At 40.8% G+C, this 24802-nt stretch overlaps 1 protein-coding gene across 2 annotated transcripts in view; it reads right to left on the bottom strand.

Annotated features, from left to right (window-relative positions):
* SRRM3 (serine/arginine repetitive matrix 3) overlaps nt 1-24802 on the bottom strand; it is a 713909-nt gene that overhangs the window by 166761 nt on the left and 522346 nt on the right. For both annotated transcript variants that reach the window (XM_073573890.1, XM_073573882.1), the window contains exon 7: nt 8745-8825. In XM_073573890.1, the coding sequence (XP_073429991.1) occupies nt 8745-8825 (81 nt within the window). The remainder of the gene's footprint in view (nt 1-8744; nt 8826-24802) is intronic.

Below are 24802 nucleotides of genomic sequence, written 5' to 3'. Positions count from 1 at the left end.
GACAGCTAAAAGACTGGAGGTGCTTTGGGTGTTATTAGTCTTACCTCAAGTCACCTGTCATACTTCCTATTTTAAAATACTACAATTCCTTCTGTACTCTCCTTTGAAGATAGTTTTCTGTGTATGAGACGCCTATGATAGTCTGGTAGGAGGTAAATTGAGAAGACTCAATATTTATTTATTTATTTTTCTCACTTATATAGTGCCATTAATTCCATAGCATTTTATAAGCATTATCGGCACTGTCTCCATTGGGGCTCACAATCTAGATTCCCTATCAGTATGTCTTTAGAGTATGGGAGGAAACCGGAGAACCCGGAGGAAACCCACGCAAACACGGGGAGACCACACAAACTCCTTTCAGATGTTGTCATTGGTGGAATGTGAACTAAGGACCTCAGAGCTGCAACAGTGCTAACCACTGAGCCACCATTTGAGAAAAATTGCAGTGGATGACATGAAATATGAGTTAGGGATTTCTCCCTAAGACCAGGTTGTGCACCATATCTATCAATGTGTATTTGAACCTTACATCATTCTTTTCGGTATAGAGATGGGATTTCGTAAGTCTGACAAAAACAGCAAATCTAATTAATAGAATAGGTGGTAGAGATGCAAAAAAAGTGAAAGCGTTGTGGATAATTAGGAAGCAATGTCTGCTTTCTTCTAGACACAGAATCACGGCTTTCCACGCATTGCTTCTGGTATTGCAGCTCAGCATAATTAAAATAAATGGGGCTGAGATACAGTACCACACACAGCTACAGAACAAGTATGACACTATTTTTGGAAGGCTATGGCCCCAATTCATCATTGTCTTTGTGCCTTTTTTAATGGAATAGAAATGATTTTAAAAGTGACTTTTATATTTGCGTCGTATTCATTATTTATTTTGCGTTTTTCTTTCAAGCTATAACTGTAGTAAAAGACAGTGACTGCATAACCAAATATTAGAAATTGACCTAATGACTTTTACTATTTAACTTTTACTCTTATACATTGACCTATAGAATGATCAAATTTCTAAAACTGAATACAAGGTTCTTAGTTAGAATTTTAATTAGAATGAATAAGCCCACTGCCACATCATAGTGAACCTCTCAGTGGGTCTCTGACCTACCAGGCATCAGCAAGAGGAGAGACCTAACTGGCCCACAGCACCCATGCAGCCAGGCGCAGCCCCCTTTTTAAGTTATCTTAACTTGGATTTGTCTGTTGTTTTTTAATCGGCAATGGGGTTGTGATGTGTTAACCTAATTCATCTTATTATGGAGCAAATAAAAACACATTTTAAAGGATTAGGAAAGGTTTTGCTCTAAAAAGATGCAAAAAAGTAGACAAACAAAAAAGTTAATTTTGCCTAAATTTCATCAACCTGTGTGCCCCATTTTGAAGAATTAAACCCAGAAAAAGACCACAAACACTACAAAACAAAAAAGAAAATAAATTTAAAAAAACACAAATGTTGAATCAGGCCTATGATTTTCTAATCCCAGGTAACCGTTTTTAAACCACTATGTCTTACAGGTCTACATTTATCATCCACACATTCAATATAAGTTTTCGTTAATTATTTTTCAGTGTTAGTAGCAAATGCAACACAAATGATGTATACTTTAAGCAAGTTAAAGCACTTTTTAAGTGAAATATTCCTTTATCTCCAATGTGATTAGATGTGCTTATACAATAAAACAAGAAAAAATCCAAGTGGGATGAATTCTTTTTATTGGCACTATAGTGGCTGACTTTTGAGAGCAATGATATGATTCATGACCATGCTGCTATTAAAGAGGTAGTAAAAAATAATTCACACCATGCGTCTGTAGGTAAGTATTAAACTACATAAAATTCTCAGAAAGCAAACTAAAAGCAGCCCATTTTGTAGAGGACTTAAAAAGACATATTTATGATTTTCTTTCTGTCTTTTATCTTCAATTTAGATTATATGAAATACCTTCCATGACTGATACCAGAACTAAAAAAAGCTAATTTGCCACACATTTTTGGTTACATTATTCCAACAAAAATGATGCCGTTTCGCTCACATGTAATTTACCAACTTGTGTTTATTGAAAATTTGTAATATTGTTTATTTTAAAAAACTTTACTCGCAGGGGGCAATGAGCTTGGTAGTTACACAGTCTAAGGGTACGTGCACACGCTGCGGAATGCTCTGCGGATTTGGCCGCGCAGATTTTGTAAAATCCGCAGGTAAATGCAGGTCAAAAGACCTGCGGTTTTACCTGTGGATTGGCCTGCGGTTTTGCCCTGCGGTTTTTCATCTCCCCAATGGAGGAGATGGCAAACCGCAGCGGAATCCGAAGAAAGAATTGACATGTCAATTCTTTCTGCGGTTTTGAAACCGCAGCAAATCCACGCGGAAAATTCCGCAGCGTCTGCACAGCGGGTTTTTTTTTCCATAGGGTATAAAGGTACTGTACAACGCAGCAGAAACTGCTGCAGATCCGCAGCGGCCAAATCCACTGCGTATCCACAGCAGAATCCGCAGCGTGTGCGCACACCCTTACTGTCATAGGCTAAGTTCCCAAGAATCTATAACAAAAAAAATTTCATCCAGAAAAAGATGAATGACTTTTCATTTGTATGGTCATTTGTATGGTCATTTGTATGGTCATTTGTATGGTCATTTGTATGGTCATTTGTATGGTCATTTGTATGCTATCTGTATGTTCTTTTTTTACATAACATAGCAGACGAAGCATTCATAAGATAACAAATCATAGCACATTACTAAATTATAATACTGTGATACATTTGACTGCAAATGTGTCGGCGTTTACTGAGTGATGAGTAAGTGCACTTGTCTGTATAAATAGGGCCCAGACTTACGCCATGATGACTACCCCTGATGAAGCTGCTTGTAGTCAGCGACAAGTGCTGGGGAGAGAGGGCATGGTGTAATTATGTTTTTATATCTGTGCAGTCTATCTTGGGACTTTTATAGGGGGTAGTTCAATTGAGTGGCCCATGTATACGTTATTGTTCTATTGGCTCATATTTGCCCTTTTGATAAGTTATACTGTACATATATGTGGGAATATTGATAATTGGGCTACTGATGCACTGCTCCTCTTTTTAGTCCATGTTTACTTGATTATATGGTATGTATTTATTATTGCATATAACAATTGTATGGTGCTGATGCATGATTCGGTCCTCAGGGAGAGTGCCCCTTTTTCCATTTAGGGCATGTGATTTGGACATTTGATTTATTATTATCTCAATCTCTATATTTAAATGGTGCCATTCAGTGCCATGATTTATGGCCATGAGTAATTTTTATCACTCTTCCTGTGAATCCATTCATTGCTTATTGGAGTTGTTATATTATTATTTGTTATGACATTGACTGCTCTTTATACATTTTTGTAGCTGGTACATATTTTTCACTCATCTGCCTTTCATTGTCTTGCATGTCGCTCCACACATGGTTTTAACTATTTTTAAATCGTGATTTTCTGTCTGTCTGGCATTGTTGTTTGTAATAAAGCCTTGTTCTATACAACATTTGCTCTGTGTGCACTATATCTTGCGCTTATTTTTCTTGGTAAGTTACACTGTGATACATTTGGCACATTTATTATAATTTTAAGTTGTCTACATTTAAGGCATTAATAATAAAAACATAATCTCACCAATACAGTTATCAGTTGATAAATGCCACTGAGAGGTGATGTAAGTAATGGTAAGGTTCCACAGTGCTGCAGATACATGTGGCAGGAGAGACCCACCATGTGCGGGAGTCTGAATGGGTGCAAGAGTCTGCCAGCGATATCACAAAGCTTTGCGCTTCCTCCAGCCACCATACCCGCTCATCTCCTTACAAGCACATATTAATGGTTGTGATCTAATATGCAGCAAGAGAATAGTCAGATCTTCATATGTCGGGAGTATGTGGAATGATCATGTGTAAGAATCTAAGCAGCTTTAACAAAGTGATGGTTTGATGACAAGGTGAAAGCATCTCCCAGCCCTGTAGGGTATTACTAGTATGCCCTGGTTACCTTCTACTACAAGGTCCAATGAAGGCAATAATAAGCAGGCAGCGTTAATGTCATATCTGATTGGAGTACGTGCCTGGATAAAAGTGCGCAATATTAGGTATAGGTGAATTCTCCAACGCAAAGCCCAATTGACAAGGGAATGGTAATGCCCAGTCGTCAATATATTAATAACTTTCCAGGAGGATTAACATAGGAACAGCACAAAATACTGTTCTAACAAGAAGGTGCTTCCAAAAGCTTCATTTATTGCATTGACTAACACAGACAGGTCAACAGAGATGGTTCCCTTTAAACATTCCTATGATTTCATTAGTAGCCTAACATACAAACAGAACGCTTGCAATTAATATTAGTATATCATGCAGTCTACGCCTAACCAAGGATACAAACATCCTTTATTATTTCAATTAGAAGAGCATCCAAAGATTGTACTTTATACATTGTACGACCTATAGTGCATGCAAAAGGATTGAATGTTAGATTGTCTACAGCATTGATTAGATACTTCCAAAATGCTTGTAGTTTAGCCATGAATAATGCTCCAGTAAATATTAATATTGTGTTATGTTCACGTCTATGGCAGCAGGGGTATTGGATCAGCGAGCTCCTCTCTGTCCAGTGATCTGTAATGACTGCAGCATGAGCTCATACCCTGCATTACAGTCTTGTTAGATGGATGCTAGAACATAAGATACTGTGGCAGACAAATGCCAAGTGCTTTAGTCATTTAAAAAAATGTTGGTTAGTGCTAAATCCGGATATCTGTGGAAGAATTCCAATAAATTAAATTAAAGTGATCGAGTACTCAGCTATACTTAGACTGGGAATTGCTAATAAATACTCTGTGATAAGCACAAGACAATGATGACCCCGTCCTGGAATAATAATCCCCAGCTACTACTCTAGTATAAAAATAAATCTTTAGAAACCCAATTACGGCCATTTTTTTCCATAGAGTTTAACCACAGCAGCCAGCGGTATAGCATTAGTATATGGCAATTTAAGAACACCTATTCACACATTGCATTTACATAAATGACATCTTGCTATAAGGATGTATTTATATGGCTCTTTTTTGCAAAGGATGAAAATATGATAGAGCATACCATCTTTATCACAGCAGTACTTTGTTTGCATCATTGTATGCAAGCCAAAACCAAGGATTGATCCAAAATACGGAAGCATACAATTAAGGTCTCTTTCACACTTCAGTTTTTTGTGTCAGTTAAAATCCGCCAAAAAGGTGGAAAAGCGGATCCGTTTGTAACTGATGTGAACGGATGGCACAGGAATCGCTTTGTGACGGATCCGCAGAATGAAGAATTTTAAAGGAACCGCTGGCCGGGAAGGAGAGAGAGAGAGAGAATATTTTTCGTCCGCCAGAAAGGATTTCAGGGTTAATTTTCTCCCTGACTTCCTGTCTCCGGGCATGCGCAATGGAAAATGCGGATCCAACAACAAAAAAAAGTTGCATGGTCCGTCCAAGCATGCCGGCGGATGAAAAAATTTTGGCGGATCCTCACAAAAACGGATCCAACGGATGGCCATCCGACAAGATCCGCCAGTAATGCAACTCAATGGGGAAAAAAACGGATCCGCAAAAAAAAATGGCGGATCCGTTTTTTTCAAAACCTGGCAAATTTTGACTGATGGTCAAAAACGGAAGTGTGAAAGAGGCCTAAGCAAAAAGATTTGCGTTACCCAGGTCTGGCATCCATTCTGGTCCTCCGTGGCAGCCAGACCAGGACAGTCCAAACTACTGCAGATAGCATCCGTGGCCGGGCATTCTGTTCGTCTCTATTCCATGACATTGTGGAATATTTATGCTCAACTAAGGCTTCGTTAACACGTTCAGTATTTGGACAGTAATTTACCTCAGTATTTGGTCAGTATTTTACCTCAGTATTTAATGTCAGCCAAAACCAGTAGTGGGTGATAAATACAGAAGTGGTGACATGTTTCTATTATACTTTTCCTCTGACTGTTCCACTCCTGGTTTTGGCTTACAAATACTGATCGTGATCATGTGAATGTACCCTAATACTGATACAAAAAACTGACCAAAATATTGACAATTGGAAGTGGGCTAGAACTGTTATTTTTAATTTAATACAGAACAAACAGGTCAGGTCCACCATAGTGATAGAAGCTCTACATTAGGCCGGGGTCACACTTGTGAGTGCAATGCGAGAAACTCGCTTGAGTCTCTCGCCTCAATACCGGGCACTGCCACCGGCACACAGGACCGGAGTGTGCGGCTGCATGCATTTCTATGCAGCTGAATGGTCCGGTCCGAACTGCCGACGGCAGTGCCGGGTATTGAGGCGAGAGACTTGCGTGAGTTTCTCGCATTGCACTCACAAGTGTGACCCCGGCCTTAGTTGCTATATACACGTGCACCCATGGCAGGGCTATCCGGGATTAGAATATAATGGTCTACTTTTTACTTTAGAGAAACAGTACCATTCTTGTCCAATGGCTGTGGTTGGTATCACAGCTCATTCCTAATTCAAGTCAATGAAGGTCAGCGGGAAAACTTGATGCAACTAAATGACAAGAGTGGTGCTGTTTCTTGGAAAAATTGCAACACCTGTTCTCTTTTTTTAGACAATCTGATAAAAGATTAGGTAAAGAATTTATTATGTATACTTATATAGAGCCATCATATTTATAGTGCTTTACAGATATTGTCATCGCTGTCCGCAATGGGGCCACAATCTAAATTCACTATCAGTTTACCTTTGAAATGTTGGAGGAAACCGGAGAACCCAGAGGAAACCCACGCAAACGCAGAGAGAAAATACAAACTTCTTACACATGTTGCCCTTGGTGGAATTTCAACCCACGACCCCACTGCTGCAAGGCTGCAGTGCTAACCACTGAGCTGCCATGATGGCCATAAAAGCATTTAAAGTGATTTTGCAGTGCTACCCTCTTCCACTTGACATTGGGCATGAGGAGAGGCTGCTGCAAGCCAGAGGGACCATTCAACACACAGTTGACATAGACATCATTCATGTGACCTCTCATTCAGAATAGCCCACATTCTTTGACAAATCTTCAACCAGGTAAGTAGAATCATCTAAAAATTATATAAAAATAATTGCGCTAGTATAACCCACTTGAATTGAATTTATCACTCCTAAAAGATCAATAACGAACCATAATTTGATAAATGCCCTTAAAAAATTTTGACCAAATGATCTCAAAGAACAATACTCTCTCCTAGAGGTTTATAAAGATAACACCGATCTAAATAAATCTCTTACTGCAACAATTAACAAAGTGATGTCAAAACAATTAAATCTCCTCAGGATTTATGAAAATAATGCCAGCAACAATAGGTCTCTCACTGCAAGGAAACCATTTGACTGACCATCCAAGTTACTGTTCGTACCACATGCGGTATTAAGAGTTCAGCGTACGTCGATGTTTCTCTTACCTTACTACTATATGCAGAAGTAATGGCGCGTTCCTCAATGCCAATAATGCGTTAATAATGGAGAGTTCATCAAACGGAGATATTTTCTCCTACCATGCTTCTGCATGCTGGAATAATGGTGCGTTCCTCAATGGCAGTAGTTACATTGATGTTAGAAAGTGGCAGGCAAAAGGTAATAAGAATAAATCGTGTTCACCTCAGATGTAGTCAGGTGGTATATAGCGGGCGATGCTCCGGCCAGTAGCAATAGCCCTAATCTCCGATAATGTGCCACCAGTAAAAAGCGGAACCAGCGGCGGGAGATATGAAAAAAGCCGGCAAAGTGCAGGAACTTGCGTGACGTCACTATCACGTGATGAATCACGTGATCGGCTGAAAATACTGACAGGACCAAGAACCAATCCTACGCGTTTTGGAGGCTTACTGCTTCCTTCTTCAGAGGCTGCTGCAAGCCAGAGGGACCATTCAACACACAGTTGACATAGACATCATTCATGTGACCTCTCATTCAGAATAGCCCACATTCTTTGACAAATCTTCCACCAAGTAAGTAGAAACATCTATCCATGTCTCATTTCAGATTGGGCAGAAAACAGATCATCCCACCTTTAAATTAATGGCAGTTAGCTTAGAGTGCATTGAAAGGGTTTTCAGACTGTATACTGACCACTTTAAGGGGATTCAAAACTACAACTTGTAAGATCCGAGTAAGGACCGCAGTGTCAAGACTGACCACAGGTCTCCAGACCTGAACTCAGGTGCTTCATAGGTACCGTATATATGAGGCCGTTTAGTTCTAATCAGGAGACCTGAGGCCTGTCTGGACATCAAGGTCCATACTCAGATATTAAATATCTGAGCTGTGAAACAGCAGTGACCTAACATCACCAACTTCAGAAATGTTGACATTACATTTACACTTTCAGAGGATTCTTAATATTCTGAAATAAACCTGTACAGTTTTCTGATGGGTCAAAACTGAACAAGCATTGATCGTCACCTATTGCTTTAAATTTCATGGCAGAATGAGTGCTTAATACTATTTATTGACAGACATCCCTATGCACTATTTATTCATGTCCACAGATAGAATCTTGCCATTCATCTAGAAAACTAATTAGAAAGAATCCGGCTACTGCATTGCAGAAGAGCTGTAATAGCTTCTAAATGTTGCCAATTTATCATTAGCTTCTCCTGGTGGCTCTGGCCCAGCAGGTTAGTCTGATTAAGTACAGACACATAGCAAGCACTGGGAGATGGATAGCAAATCGACTCACCGGCTTCTTTTATGTCCAGATTTCTTCTTCTTTCTTTTTTTTGGAGGAGGTGAACCTGAGCTGCTCAGTTTTCTATGCGCCCTAAGGGAAAATAAAGAACTTTTATTTAGGAAGTTTTATTTTAACAGTTAGATGCTAGTTTTAACACAAATATATTTGACTTAAAGGGGTTGCCACCTCTCAGGACATTTTTTTTATCTGCAGGGGTTGTCTACTACTAGAACAACCCATTCTCAATCTGAACAAGGTTGTCCAAGAAGTGGTCAACCCTTTTAAATGCATTTATTTGGAGGATTTTTGCAATTCAGCTTTATTCAAATTTTGCAATGTTTTGTATTTATAGGCTCCTTGTTTCTCTTCATTTTCAACTTTGATGTGGTCCAGGGTTATAATTCAGCTGAGAGCAGTTCGAAAAAGAGAAAGAAAGGAGTTAGAAACACCCGCTTTATACCATCATCAGACCAAGGGATTATCCCCAACTGCAATACACAGACTGGTAGAGTGTCGCCTGATCTTAGCACAACAGACTTATACAATAGATGAAGCTGTCATACTGTGGTTGGCAGATGTGTGACTAGTCCGTGCATTAGCGGTCCGTGCTCATAACAATATGCATAGACATCTGAATGAGCCCTAAATCCTCAATCAGACATCCGTGTCTGTTCACATGCGCAACAAAATGGTCTGAGTGTCATCTGTGTTTTGGTATTGTGTCAGTTTTTACCATCAGTTTTTCAAAAGTGATTTTCACATAGGGATAAATTAGAACACCTCCTATACATTGCAATGTTAATCACAGACAGCACACAGATTGTGCACCGACACCATCCATATGCTGTCCGTGATTTTCACAGTCCGGTAGACTTGTATTGGTACATTTCATCCATGATGCCTGTAACTTGCCACATGACGTAGGATAAAGAAATAAAACTAGAAACTCCATTTGCAGAAAGGTGTTTCTGGGCTGTTTGCACATCCTGAGGGCAAACCAGGATATCTGATTTGGCTAGATAACAGCCCTCTGACAAGGAATTTAAAGGAGAGGTTCAAAGTCAAACTAAATTTCATTCTAAATACCTATGCATGCTGGGATACTCAAATGAAGGATCATCAAAGCAGGGGGCAAAGGCTGCGGTCACTGTCACAGCCCCTGCCCTTTCCCTGAAACGAAACGTCATCAGTGATGCTCGTTTTAGGGGTTGTGCTCATCCCTACTGTGTCCCTCCCTGCGAGCTGTGTGATCTGCACTGTGACAGCGTCTGCTCTGTTGTTGTCTCAGATCAGTGATTATCAGTCAGCAACAGAGCAAGGTCAAAATATCTGGCATGCAGGATACCATCACTATTGGTGGTGGCAATAGTCTCCTGCATGCCAGATATTCTGATTACATGCTCTGCTGGTGGCTGATATATTATCGTTCTGAATCGACAAGAGCAGACGCTGTTCACTGTGCAGATTGCACCTTGCACAGGGACGGAGCAAGGACTAGCCCAGCCCCTGAAACAGGGCCTCTGCCCCCTAATGATGCTTTGTTTTAGGGAGGGGGCAAGAGTTGTGACAGTGACTCCAGCCTTTGCCCCGATGATGCTTTGTTTCAGGGAGGGGGCAAGAGATGTGACAGTAACTGTAGTCTTTGCCCCTGATAATGCTTTGTTTCAGGGAGGGGGCAAGAGATGTGACAGTGACTGCAGCTTCTGCCCCTGATGGTGCTTTGTTTCAGGGAAGAGGCAAGAGCTGTGACAGTGACTGCAGCCTCTGCCCCGATGATGCTTTGTTTCAGGGAGGGGGCAAGAGCTGTGACAGTGACTGCAGCCTCTGCCCTGATGATGCTTTGTTTCAGGGAGGGGGCAAAAGCCGTGACAGTGACTGCAGCCTCTGCCCCCTGCTCTGATGACGCTGTAACAACCCTGCTGGCGTCACTGCATGGCCTCCCATCCCCCGCACATCAACTTACTCACTGCTCCGGGTCATGCTGTGAATTCTGTCTATTGCCAGCCCTGTGCTCTGTGCCTCTGCTCTTCTGTATGTTTCCTGGCTATGTGTATAGGGGGGCAGCGCCAGAACTCTCTGGTTCTTATGCAGTCAGGGCGCACCTGTCTAATCTGTCCCTGACCAATCACCTAGAGCCCTTGAATATTTAGTTCCGCCACACCCACTGAAACATTGCCTGTGCAATGTCTAAACTCAGTTAGCTCCTTGCTGCTGAGTTAGCCAGGCCCTGTCCTATGTCTTGCCTTCTCTGAAGGCTCTTATTGCATATTCCTGTGTCTTGGTACCTTGCCTAGTACTTCTCTGTCCGCCTGCCAGGAGGCTGAATATCCTGGTCCTTGAGTCTTGGTTCCAGTACCTTGTCTGTACTCTGTCCTACCTTAGTCTCCCTTTCTCCTTGTCTGTGGCTTCCTTCCCTGCTGTGTCTTTCCTTGTGTCCTCCCTGTCTGTGCATCTGCACCCTTGCAGCTCTGTCTGTGCATCTGCACCCTCGCAGCTCTGCCTGCTCGGCTCCTTAGCCGCTCTTCTGCCTGTTCGGCTCCTTAGCCGCTCTGCCTGTTCGGCTACTTAGCCGCTCTGCCTGTTCGGCTCCTTAGCCGCTCTGCCTATTCGGCTCCCTAGCCGCTCTGCCTGTTCGGCTCCCTAGCCGCTCTGCCTGTTCGGCTCCTTAGCAGCTCTGCCTGCTTGGCTCCCTAGCCGCTCTGTCTGTTCGGCTCCTTAGCCGCTCTGCGTGCTTGGCTCCCTAGCCGCTCTGCCTGCACGGCTCCCTTGCCGCTCTGCCTGCATGGCTCCCTTGCCGCTCTGCCTGCACGGCTCCCTTGCCGCTCTGCCTGCCCGGCTCCCTTGCCGCTCTGCCTGCACGGCTCCCTTGCTGCTCTGCCTGCACGGCTCCCTTGCCGTTCTGCCTGCACGGCTCCCTTGCCGCTCTGCCTGCATGGCTCCCTTGCCACTCTGCTTGCACGGCTCCCTTGCCGCTCTGCCTGCACGGCTCCCTTGCCGATCTCCCTGCACGGCTCCCTTGCCGCTCTGCCTGCACGGCGCCCTTGCCGCTCTGCCTGCCCGGCCCCCTTGCAGCCCAGCCTGCTCCGCACCCCTGCGGCTCTGCCTACTCCACACTCCAGCCTATATCCGTACCTGCACTTCCTGTGTGAACAGGTCCAAATCCTGTTCCAACATACACCACTCCTTCCTGCCTACACCTCCTGTGTGAACAGGTCCAAATCCTGTTCCAACATACACCACTCCTTCCTGCCTACACCTGCTGTGTGAACAGGTCCTTACCTGTCCCTTCTTATACCACGCCAGTCTGTCCTGTGTCTCAAGCTGTGCCCGCCTGTCCTGTGTCTCAAGCCGTGCCCGTCTGTCCTGTGTCTCAAGCCGTGCTCGCCTGTACTGTGTCTCCAAGCCGTGCCTGCCTGTCCTGTGTCTCCAAGCCGTACCCGCCTGTCCTGTGTCTCCCAGCCGTGCCCGCCTGTCCAGGGTCTCCAAGCCGTGTCTGCCTGCCCTGTGTCTTCAAGCCGTGCCTGCCTGCCAGTGTACCAAGCTGTGCCTGCTTGCCCTGTGTCCCAGGATTTAGATTGAAATGTAGTTTAACTTCGAACGATGCCTTTATGGAGAAATGGTTCTCCTTATGTACAGTACCAAGCTGGCGTAAGATTATTTACATTTCAGTATTATATTGGTGTTTTATATCAGTATTTTTAAACCAAAAACAGGAGTAGAGGCTATAGAGGAAAAAAAAATGAACAATTCTTTCCTGTTCTGTGGTTTGGAACCATTTCTGCTTTTCGCTCACAAACGCTGTTGAAATATGGACCTTAATGTTAGCCGAGACATTGTAGGACAAAATGACAATCACACAAAAGAAAAAATAATTTAAAAAAATTATTATCTTTATTATTTTGTTTCCCTTCTATTTTCCTGGGATAGATACTTTTCCTGTATTCATCAGACACAGATAAGATGTATCACATCTAACACATTTTAGCTGCCAACCTGAAAGGTGCAGAAATTAATACATATTCATTTCATTCCATTCTTTTTGTCGAATTCTCTATTCACCACCGTTGCTCAATGACTATTTTTCAAAAGCCTAATTTCTCCACTCCCAGTCCAGCCCTTCTTTCTATTCCGCTTATCCTTTAACGAGCGGCATTAATAATGAAAATTATTACACAGCAGAGGGTAGACATTTTTCAGCATTTAAAGCATTTAATCAGGAGCCGTTAAAAATCAATCATCTTCAGTGGCACATAGTGAGCGGATTTATCTCATCTCCCCTGTGACCAGCAATTTGCTGCTTGAATTCCTGCATCTTACACTTAGACATTAAACCAGCCATCATTAATGGTCAGACACTAGCTACCTTGTCCCTGTGACCTCTTCCCCTCAGACCCTCATTACAAAGACCTCTCAAAAAAGTACTTTTGCCTGCAGTGCTCAAAGAAACTGCAGAAAAGGACTCTTGCTTAGATAGGAGATCAGCCTAATGTATAAATTGCTTTCTACTCTACCAGGCTTTTCTATGTACATTACCAAATGATCGCATTGTCATTTCTACAAGCAACATTATTCTAAAGTGTTACCCTTTCCAAGCTATCTCTGCACTTCTGAAATGTCAGCCCTGCAGAGCGTTACAACTACAACCATCCAAAGTTTTTCAAAAGTATTTGGCATCTTTGAAGGAGCCTTTGAAGTGACATATTTGGCAGAAAAAAAACTGTTGCCAACTTTTGATAACAGTGCTCACAGCTAGTAAAAATGTCTGAGCACGGCTGTAAGCAGAGATTTTATATGAATACATTAGTCTGTGACAACTGTGAGAGCAATCTATTTTCATGAACTCCTTGATTATATGTTACTGAGAGCGGTGACAATGAGGAAAGTAGTGATAAAGATGGGGGATGGCAAAAGTCTTGACAACAATAATATTTGCTTTATTTTTTTTCTTAGATCTTAGAATATACAGAACGAACACAAAAAAAAGAGAAAGAAAAAAATCTAATTGGAGAATTGTTTTTAGAATATTTATTGTGTTGTAAAAATGAAATGTTAAATTTCTTTTTTGGGTTGGTATTACAGTAATGCTAAATTTATATAGTTGTCATTACTTTTGCTTCTTTTAAATAAAAAAAACTCTTAAAAAATATAAAATGTTTCATGTTATCATTTTCTTAGAGCCACAACTACACTGCTCAAAAAATTAAAGGGAACACTAAAATACCACATCCTAGATATCTCTGAATGAAATATTCCAGTTGCAAATTTTTATTCATTGCATAGTGGAATGTGTTCAGAACAATAAAACATAACAATTATCGATGTAAATCAAAATGAATATTCCATGGAGGTCTGGATTTGGAATGATACTCAAAATCAAAGAGGAAAATCAAATTACTGGCTGATCCAACTTCAGTGGAAATGCCTCATGACAAGGAAAAGATGCTCAGTATTGTGTGTGGTCTCCACATGTCTGTATGATCTCCCTACTGTACAATGCCTGGGCATGCTCCTGATAAGGCTGCGGATGGTCTCCTGAGGGATCTCCTCCCAGACCTGGACTAATGCATCCACCAACTCCTGGACAGTCTGTGGTGCAATGTGACATTGGTGGACGGAGCGAGACATGATGTCCCAGATGTGCTCAATCGGATTCAGGTCTGGGGAATGGGCAAGCCAGTCCATAGCTTCAATACCTTCATCTTGTTGGAACTGCTAACACACTCCAGCCACCTGAGGTCTGGTATTGTCCTGCATTAGGAGGAACCCAGGGCCAACCGCACCAGCATATGGTCTCACAAGCGGTCTGAGGATCTCATTTTGGAACCTAATGGCAGTCAGGTTACCTCTGGCGAGCACATGGAGGGCTGTGTGGACCTCCAGAGAAATGCCACCCCACACCATTACTGAGCCACTGCCAAACCGGTCATGCTGAAGGATGTTGCAGGCAGCAGATCGCTCTCCATGGCATCTCCAGACTCTGTCACGTCTGTCACATGTGCTCGGTGTGAACCTGCTTTCATCTGTGAAGCGCACAGGGCACCAGTGGCAAATTTGCCAATCCTGGTGTTCTGTGGCAAATTGCAAGCATCCTGCACGGTGTTGGGCAGTGAGCACAACCCCCATCTGTGGACGTCGGCCCTCAGACCAACCTCATGGAGTCGGTTTCTAACCATTTGTGCAGACATATGCACATTTGTGGCCTGCTGGAGGTCATTTTGCAGGGCTCGGGCAGTGCTCCTCCTTCCACAAAGGCGGAGGTAGTGGTCCTGCTGCTGGGTTGTTGCCCTCCTACGGTCCCCTCCACATCTCCTGGTGTACTGGCCTGTCTCCTGGTAGCGCCTCCAGCCTCTGGACACTACGCTGACAGAAACAGCAAACCTTCTTTCCACAGCTCGCATTGATGCGCCATCCTAGATGAGCTGCAATACGTCCCACATTCCAAAGACATACTGATAGGGAATTTAGATTGTGAGCCCCAATGGGGACAATGATGATAATGTCTGTAAAGCGCTGTGGAATTAATGAGTAAAATAAATAAATAAATATAAATAGTGATTGGTTGCTACTCTGGTAATTCACCACTGATGTTACTTTAACTACAGGACTTCACTTTTGCACCATCCTTCTTGGAATCACCCTGTGTATTTCATTTTATGTGAGTGAAACACTGTTAGCTATGCCGATTCCAGATAAGTTGCTTAAATGTAGCAAGATAATTATTGCAATTACCATATATTGCATTACTCTTAATTTAATACGGTAATTAAGTGTTAACACCTAAATGCAAGATTAATTAACCGACACAAACTATAAATGTAAAAAAAACATACAGGTTCATAACTAATGACTGGAATATTACATTCAGAATTATAGCCTATAAAATAGTTCACCTTCTAAATGTAAACTAAATTGGAAGTAGCAGTGGAGTCAAACAGTCCCATTGAGATGTAGTAGTTATGACAGATGTTTCTTTTCTGTTTCGCAAGTGTTACAAGAAATATGGCTGGTTAATTTTCACCATTTTACTTTACATTAATGTACAAACTATATTCAGATAACAGGTCTAATATTCAATAGGCAAGACTTCCGTACAATTAAATATGGATCTGTCTGCTCTACCTATTTGTCCGTTTTGTCCATAATTGTCATCTTCAACCCACTCCCCTTCATAACTGTGTGTATGGAGTAGGCTCAGGGGCTGCACCCATACCATATCCAGAAGATATTAAAAAATATATATATATTTGGTAATACCATGTCAGTAAAAGTCTAAAATATCATATTTAACCAGAACTGTAAACACCATAAAACAAAAAAAACAAAGAAAAAAGTTGCCATTTTTTAGTCACTCACTGTACCTCCACCAAATAATGCATTAAAAAGGGACCAAAACATAGTATGTACCCAAAAATGGAATAAAAAAAACCTTCGCTCACTATGTAAAAAACAAACCCTAACACTGCTCCACCGCCAGAAATATAAGAAAGTTACTTATTTTCACCACTAATATAAAAAAACACATACGCTTGGTATCGCTATAATCATACTACCCTGAAGTATCAGGTTGCCGAGTCATTATTACTGAACAATGAATGGTGTATAAGCTAAATCCAAATAAACATTGGCAGAATTTAGTCCAGTTTATCTGGTAAAATGAAAGGTGTCATTCAATAACATAATTAGTACTGCAAAAAAATGTAGACGAAAAATAAAAAAAGTTATGACTTTTGGGAGAAGGGGAAGGGAAAAAGACAAAATAAGAATTGGCTGCAGGGAAGGGGTTAAGTCAACTTTCTCTCAGTCTTATGTATCATGTATTGCCTCCTTGTTTAACGGGACTCTATCAGCACAGAATGACTGATCAGTCCAAGCACAGGCACTTGGTGCACAAAGACGTGGACAAACATCTACAAGTACCTCTTACTAAATTAGAATATCATCAAAAAGTTAATTTATTTCAGTTTTTCAATACAAAAAGTGAAACTCACATATTATATAGTCATTACAGAGTGATCTATTTCAAGTGTTTAATTCTGCTAATGTTGATTATTATGGCTTACAGCCAATGAACACTCAAAAGTCATTATCTCAGTAAATTAGAATAATTAACAAAAAACACCTGCAAAGGCTTCCTAAGCGTTTAAAAAGATCCCTTAGTCTGATTCAGTAGGTGCCACAATTATGGGGAAGACTGCTGACTTGACAGATGTCAAGAAGGCAGTCATTGATACACTCCACAAGGGAGGTAAGCCACAAAAGGTCATTGCTAATGAAGCTGTCTGTTCACAGAGTGCTGTATCCAAGCATATTAATGGAAAGTTGAGTGAAATGAAAAAGTGTGGTAGAAAAAGGTGTACAAGCAAGTGGGATAACTGCAGCCTTGAAAGGATTGTTAAGAAAAGGCCATTCAAAAATTTGGGGGAGATTCACAAGGAGTGGACTGCTGCTGGAGTCATTGCTTCAAGAGCCACCACACACAGACGTATCCAGGACATGGGCTACAAGTGTCGCATTTCTTGTGTCAAGCCACTCATGACCAATAAACAACGCCAGAAGCGTCTTACCTGGCCAAGGAGAAAAAGACCTGGACTATTGCTCAGTGGTCCAAGGTGTTGTTTTCAGATGAAAGTAAATTTTGGATTTCATTTGGATATCAAGGTCTCAGAGTCTGGTGGAAGACTGAAGAGGCACACAATCCAAGCTGCTTGAGGTCTAGTGTGACGTTTCCACAATCAGTGATGGTTTGGGAAGCCAAGTCATCTGCTGGTGTAGGTCCACTGTGTTTTATCAAGACCAAAGTCAGTACAGCCGTCTACCAGGAAATTTTAGAGCACTTCATGCTTTCCTCTGCCGACAAGCTTTTTGGAGATGGAAATTTCATTCTCTAGCAGGACCTGGCACCTGTCCACACTGCCAAAAGTACCAATACCTGGTTCAAAAACAACAGTATCACTGTGCTTGATTGGCGAGCAAACTCACCTGACCTTAACCCAAAGGAGAATCTATGGGGTACTGTCAAGAGGAAGATGAGAGAAACCAGATCCAACAATGCAGACGAGCTGAAGGCTGCTATCAAAGCAACCTGGGCTTCCATAACACCTCTACAGTGCCACAGGCCGATCGCCTCCATGCCACGCCGAATTGATGCAGTAATTGATGCAAAAGGAGCCCCGACCAAGTATTAAGTGCATTTACTGAACATACCTTTCAGTAGGCCAACAATTTGAATTTTAAAATCATTTTTCAAGCTGGTGTTATAAAGTATTCTAATTTACTGAGATAATTACTTTTGGGTTTTCATTGGCTGTAAGCTATAATCATCAACATTAACAGAAATAAACACTTGAAATAGATCGCTCTGTTTGTAATGACTATCTAATATATGAGATACACTTTTTGTATTGAAGAACTGAAATAAATTAACTTTTGATTATATTCTAATTTAGTGAGAAGCACTTGTAAGTACACCTTCCCACCTACTTCTTTTCCATCTATCTCCTCCCTTCTCTGGCCAATGAAGACAAAGATGTCAATCAAAGAAGAGGTGAGTTGGACATAATGGGAAAACAAGTACTGTTGGTGGGAAGGTGCAATGAAACTGTTTATGGCCCTCCAAGGGTGCACTGAGTGCCTTTGCTTGGTTTCAACAGACATTCTTTAAATGCCTGCATTTTAGTGGTTCTTACTCAACTGAACATCACCATAACTTTTACTATTATGCTATAATCGACCCTCAATGAGCGCATTACTTGGATACAACTGCAAGGGGTTGATTTCTTCCACAGATTACATTTTGCAATCTTATTCCACAAAAGATAACACAGCCTAGGCTATATATTTCTTCTACAAGTTTTTTGGTGGATATCGTATATACTCGAGTATAAGTCAACCCGAGTATAAAACGAGGCACATAATTTTGCCACGAAAAACTGGGAAAACTTATTGACCTGAGTATAAGGTGGGTATGCATTGTCCCCTCATCCCTATCCTGGTATGCATGGTTCCCATCTCGCTCTTGTATGTATGGCTCCCCAGTCCCTATCCTGGTATGCATGGCTCCCCTGTACCTGTCCTTATATGCATGGCTCCTAATCCCCTATCCTTGTATGCATGGCTCCTAATCCCCTATCCTTGTATGCATGGCTCCTTATCCCCTACCCTTGTATGCATGGTTTCTATAAAAAAATACATCCCACTTACCTTCACCAAACACAGTCCTTTTGTAACAAAACCACCTCAATTCAAGTAATTTAAACAACATCCCCAAACATGAACGGGGATATAGAGGCATTGACACAGTATTGATTAAAATAATTTTATTCAAACATGTTGAAATAATGACACCTAAACAAGGAATCCTCATAGGTAAAAAAAACGGAGGTATAGAAAAACCAGGAAAGCTATAATGTCATGGGATATATAGTTACACACATAGCAAAAAAGAAGTATACATGAACATATATTATGTAATTAACAGAACATTAAAATGTGCACCGTGCAGTTGTGCCATATAATCAGTACCAAAAATATAAAAAAATTTTTGTAAAAATTTTTTTTTGCAATCAAAATAAGCAATATAAAGTGCACCGTGCAACTGCGCTATATGAGGGCCAGTTAATGAAATGCAGTGTATAGTACACCATTCCTTGTAATTTCCTGACCAAAATGTATCATACTGCATATAACAAAAATGGCATGATAAAAATTAAGGTGCTTCGTGCACTGCTCCAAAATGCTACCAGCCAAAAATGTTTGATCCAGCAATCATTATATATCACAAACTGATCCAAATGTATTACTCACAGTGAAAATTTTTATTTATTTTTTTAAAAATTTTTTTTTCAATCAAAATAAGCAATATAAAGTGCACCGTGCAACTGCGCTATATGAAGGCAAGTTAATGAAATGCAGTGTATAATACACCATTCCTTGTAATTTCCTGACCAAAATGTATCATACTGCATATAACAATGGTCAATCCCAAATATGCCACAAAATAACAAAACATTATGCTCCTAAACCCAACAATGAAAACACAAGATCCTGCTATTGTTTAAAGCCAAGACCCAACAGAGCATTTCAATGATAAAAAATCTCTTTTATTAATTCACGTATAAAAGATAAAAAGACTTTCATGGTTCCAGGAACTTTCACTGTGAGCAATACATTTGGATCAGTTTGTGATATATAATGATTGCTGGATCAAACATTTTTGGCTGCTAGCCTTTTGGAGCAGTGCACGAAGCACTTTATTTTTATCATGCCATTTTTGTTATATGCAGTATGATACATTTTGGTCAGGAAATTACAAGGAATGGTGTACTATACACTGCATTTCATTAACTGGCCCTCATATAGCGCAGTTGCACGGTGCACTTTATATTGCTTATTTTGATTGCAAAAAAAACTTTTTCAAAAATTTTTTTTTTTTTTTTTTTTTATATTTTTGGTACTGATTATTATGTGGCACAACTGCACGGTGCACTTTTTATTGTTCTGTTAGTTACATAATATATGTTCATGTATACTTCTTTTTTGCTGTGTGTGTACCTATATATCTCATGACATTATAACTTTCCTGGTTTTTCTATACCTCAGGTTTTTTACCTATGAGGATTCCTTGTTTAGGTGTCATTATTTCAACATGTTTGAATAAAATTATTTTAATTAATACTGTGTCAATGCCTCTATATCCCCGTTCATGTGTGGGGATGTTGTTTAAATTACTTGAATTGAGGTGGTTTTGTTACAAAAGGACTGTGTTTGGTGATAATTTTCATTTTCTGTTTTCTAAAAGAGTGTCCTTGTTATTTAAAATGGACCTGAAGGCCAGAGAAACTATATGGCGGTCCAAAGCTTCAGACTTATTTAAGCAAGGCAATTCCTCTGGGTTGCAGGATGTTTCCATGGAGAATAGAGAGATTTCTATACAATATAAAAATGCTGTTCATAAGAAAATTAAATTATGGTGGAATAAGACAACACTGGAGAATTATATATCCCAGAATATTGTACCAAGAGGTTTGAGAGTGCAAGTGTACCCCTCATTTGATCTGGATGATGCTGATTTGATCCATAGCTGCAAGCTGCTAATTTATGCTCTCTTGAATTTATGAAGATAATTATGAATAAAAATACTAATAATATGGATGTTCTGGATAAGGAGATTGAGGATCTCCATAAGGTTTTAAGAGACAGTTGTCTATAGATAAAATGGAGGATGTTATTAAATCCTTAGAGAAAGAAACAGACAAATGGGAACAGGACATTAGTCAATTGAAATTAAAGAAATTTACGAGGGATTTGACTGATTTTGAGATCGGGAAAATCTTCAGATGGCAATTGCCAAAAAAGAAATTTGGAAAAGTGTCCCCTCAGGGAAATAATGTTAATGAGGAACAACCTTCATATGCGGAGAGCAGTACCTCACGTAGTGAGGCAGAAAGCACAAGTGAATATCATACAAGGACTAGAACTTATAATAGAGACAATAGGAGATATCCTGACATTTTTCACAAAAAGAGTGCCAGACAGGGGAGTGATAAATCCAAGGTAATTAATTTATCAAACCACATTTTGGCAGAATCACAGATCAGTTTGTTGAAAAAAGGTCTAACATTCTCCCCTTCTTCAAATCTAGATAAGTTCAAAGTAGTCAAAGATCTCCACTTATTTGCACGTAAGGTAATCTTACAAACGTTGCATTATAAGACAGAGTACTGAAGGAGATAGCGGAAGAAATTTTTGAACCCCTCTCCATAATCTTTGAAAATTCTTGGAGAACAGGAGAAGTCCCTGAAGACTGGAGAAGAGCAAATGTTGTTCCTATCTTCAAAAAGGGGAAGAAGGTGGACCCAGGCAACTATAGGCCGGTGAGTCTGACTTCTATACCAGGAAAGATCTTTGAGCAAATTATTAAACAACATGTATGTCAGTACCTGGATAAGAACGAAGTGATTAAATAGAGTCACAGCATGGGTTTGTAACTAATAAGTCACGTCAGACTAACTTAATTTCCTTCTATGACGGAATCACTGATTGGGTGGATCAAGGAAATGCTGTAGATATAGTATATCTTGACTTCAGCAAAGCATTTGACAAAGTATCTCATACAATCCTTATTGAAAAAATGGCTAAGTATGGAATGGACAAGGCAACTGTTAGGTGGATTCATAACTGGCTTAGTGATCGGACCCAAAGAGTGGTCGTAAATGGCTGCACATCCAGTTGGAAGAATGTCTCAAGTGGGGTACCACAGGGCTCTGTCCTGGGCCCTGTATTGTTCAACATCTTTATCAACGATTTAGATGAAGGAATTGAGGGTAAACTGATTAAATTTGCTGATGACACAAAGCTAGGAGGGATAGCTAATACTAGAGAAGAGAGAGAGAGGATTCAAAAAGATATAAATAAACTGGAGAAGTGGGCAGCAACTAACAGAATGGTTTTTAACAGGGAAAAATGCAAAGTACTACATCTGGGCAATAAAAATGAAAAAAGCATATACAGAATGGGAGGAATAGGGCTGAGCAACAGCACATGTGAAAAAGACTTGGGTATACTAATAGATCACAGATTGAATATGAGTCAACAGTGTGATGCAGCAGCAAAAAAGGCAAATGCAATTCTAGGATGTATTAACAGAAGCATACAGTCTAGATCATGTGAAGTCATTATTTCCCTCTACTCCTCTTTGGTCAGACCTCGTCTGGAATATTGTGTCCAGTTTTGGGCACCACATTTTAAAAAAGACATCAACAAACTGGAGCAAATTCAGAAAAGAGCGACCAGAATGGTGACCGGTCTGCAAACCCTGTCTTATGAGGAAAGGTTGCAGGATTTGGGAATGTATAGTTTGCAAAAGAGAAGACTGAGAGGAGACTTAATAGCGGTCTACAAATATCTAAAGGGCTGTCACATTGTAGAAGGATCAACTTTATTCTCATTTGCACAAGGAAAGACTAGAAGCAATGGGATGAAACTGAATGGGAGGAGACACAGATTAGATATTAGAAAAAACTTTTTGACAGTTAGAGTGATCAATGAGTGGAACAAGCTGCCATGAGAAGTGGTGAGTTCTCCTTCAATGGCTGTCTTCAAACAGAGGCTGGACAGACATCTGACTGGGATGATTTAGCGAATCCTGCTTTGAGCAGGGGGTTGGACCAGATGGCCCAGGAGGTCCCTTCCAACTCTGCGATTCTATGATTCTATGATCTTTTATTCCCTACAGAAGCTGAAAAAGAGGCTTTGAAAGCTTTGGAGGATTTGATGGAGGAAAATGAACAGGTTGAGGAGGGTAAGTTCCCTATGCATCTGGTTACGAAATCTACAAGGTTTCCATGTCTGAGCACTTGCTCAGCCGTGGAGATTTTTACAAAAATGGTAACTAGAGATGTAGAAGCTCTTCCCCACATTCCAGGTTGGAAATCTAATATTACTATTGATGAGAATAAGGCTTTAAAGGATCTACAGATGCTTGATGACATTGTCATCAAGCAAGCTGATAAAGGCGGTAACACGGTGGTTTGGCCTGAGACAATGTATTTAAAACAGGCAGATCAAATTTTAAGTGATCAGAAGTGCTATAAAAGATTGCATTTTAATCCAATGACACAATTTCAGCAAAAACTAATTTGTATTTTGGAATCGGCCTATCAGGAAGGGGTAATTCCAAAGAGGTTGGTAGAAGTGATCACTAAGTTGCAACCAAAACTAGAGACATTTTACCTTTTACCTAAAGGGCATGTCACACTAAGAGATATCGCTAGCAATATCGCTATAACTAGTGACGTTATAGCGATATTGCTAGCGATATCTCTGTGTCTGATACTTACCTACGACCCGCTCCCCCGCTGGTTATCGCTGATCGCGCAAGAACGTTCAGGACTGTTTCTCGTCGTCAGCTTCCTGTGGCGCTTCCTGCTGTGGCGACGAGCGACGCGTGGAGCCGGGCGGGAGGACGCAGGATCGCCTGGTGTGACAGGTAAGTAGCGACCCCTGTCCCCAGCGATGTCGCTGGTGAGATCTGCCTGTGTGGCAGCTCACTAGCGACCACTTAGCGATGTACCAGCGATCCTGACCGCGTCATATCGCTGGTCGGGATCGCTGGTACATCGCTAAGTGTGACAGTACCTTAAGTTGCACAAAAATCCCATAGATCCAGCTGGGAGGCCAATTGTTGCTGGAATTGGTAGCCTCAATGAGATTGTCTGCACTGTTAATGATTTTTATTTGCAACCTTTGGTGCAGACTTTAACATCTTACATAAAGGACACCTCTTCTATGTTATGTAGATTGGATTCTTTACAGCTGGAGGGAGGAGCGGTTTTGGTAACAGCTGATGTAGAAGCTCTTTATTCCTCCATCAGACATGAAGATGGCTTGATGGCTATCTCCCACTATTTGCATGAGAGCAATTTGGATGTAAATTTGGTAAATTTGATCCTTATTCTAATGAGATTTGTTCTTGAACACAATGTTTTTATTTTCAATAAAGACATTTTTTGGCAGCAACAAGGTACTGCAATGGGGGCCATAGGTGCCCTCTCGTATGCAAATCTTTTTATGGGATTTTGGGAGCGACTGATATTTGATGAGGGCTATATTTCTGGCATGGAATGTGTACAAGGGTGGAGTCGATATATTGATGACATCCTTTTCATCTGGGAGGGAACTAATGAAGATCTTGTATCAATGATGACAGATCTTAATAATAATTAGTTTAATATTAAATTGACTTATGATTGTGGAAAAACTGTCAATTTTCTTGATTTGCAGATTATGGCCCTCCTAGATGGAAGAGTAGTGACGGATGTATACATAAAGCCCACAGCGACTAATACGCTGTTACACGCATCATCCTCCCATCATAAATCCACTATTATTGGTATAACTACAGGGCAATTCATGAGGATCAAAAAAATATGTACCAGAGAAACAGACTTTGAGCTTCAAGCGTCTGATTTGGCCCGGAGATTTGAGGATCGAGGGTACAACAAAAAAAAGATCAAAAGGGGATACAAAAAAGTGTCAGGCATGACGAGAAATGCATTGTTGTATAATAA

The sequence above is a fragment of the Dendrobates tinctorius genome, unplaced genomic scaffold (genome assembly GCF_039654945.1).
Source record: "Dendrobates tinctorius isolate UK_male_01 unplaced genomic scaffold, ASM3965494v1 ptg000007l, whole genome shotgun sequence".
Lineage (NCBI taxonomy): Eukaryota > Metazoa > Chordata > Amphibia > Anura > Dendrobatidae > Dendrobates > Dendrobates tinctorius.
The sequence above is the reverse complement of the archived record's forward strand: the minus strand, read 5'-3'. Positions and strand labels throughout refer to the sequence as shown.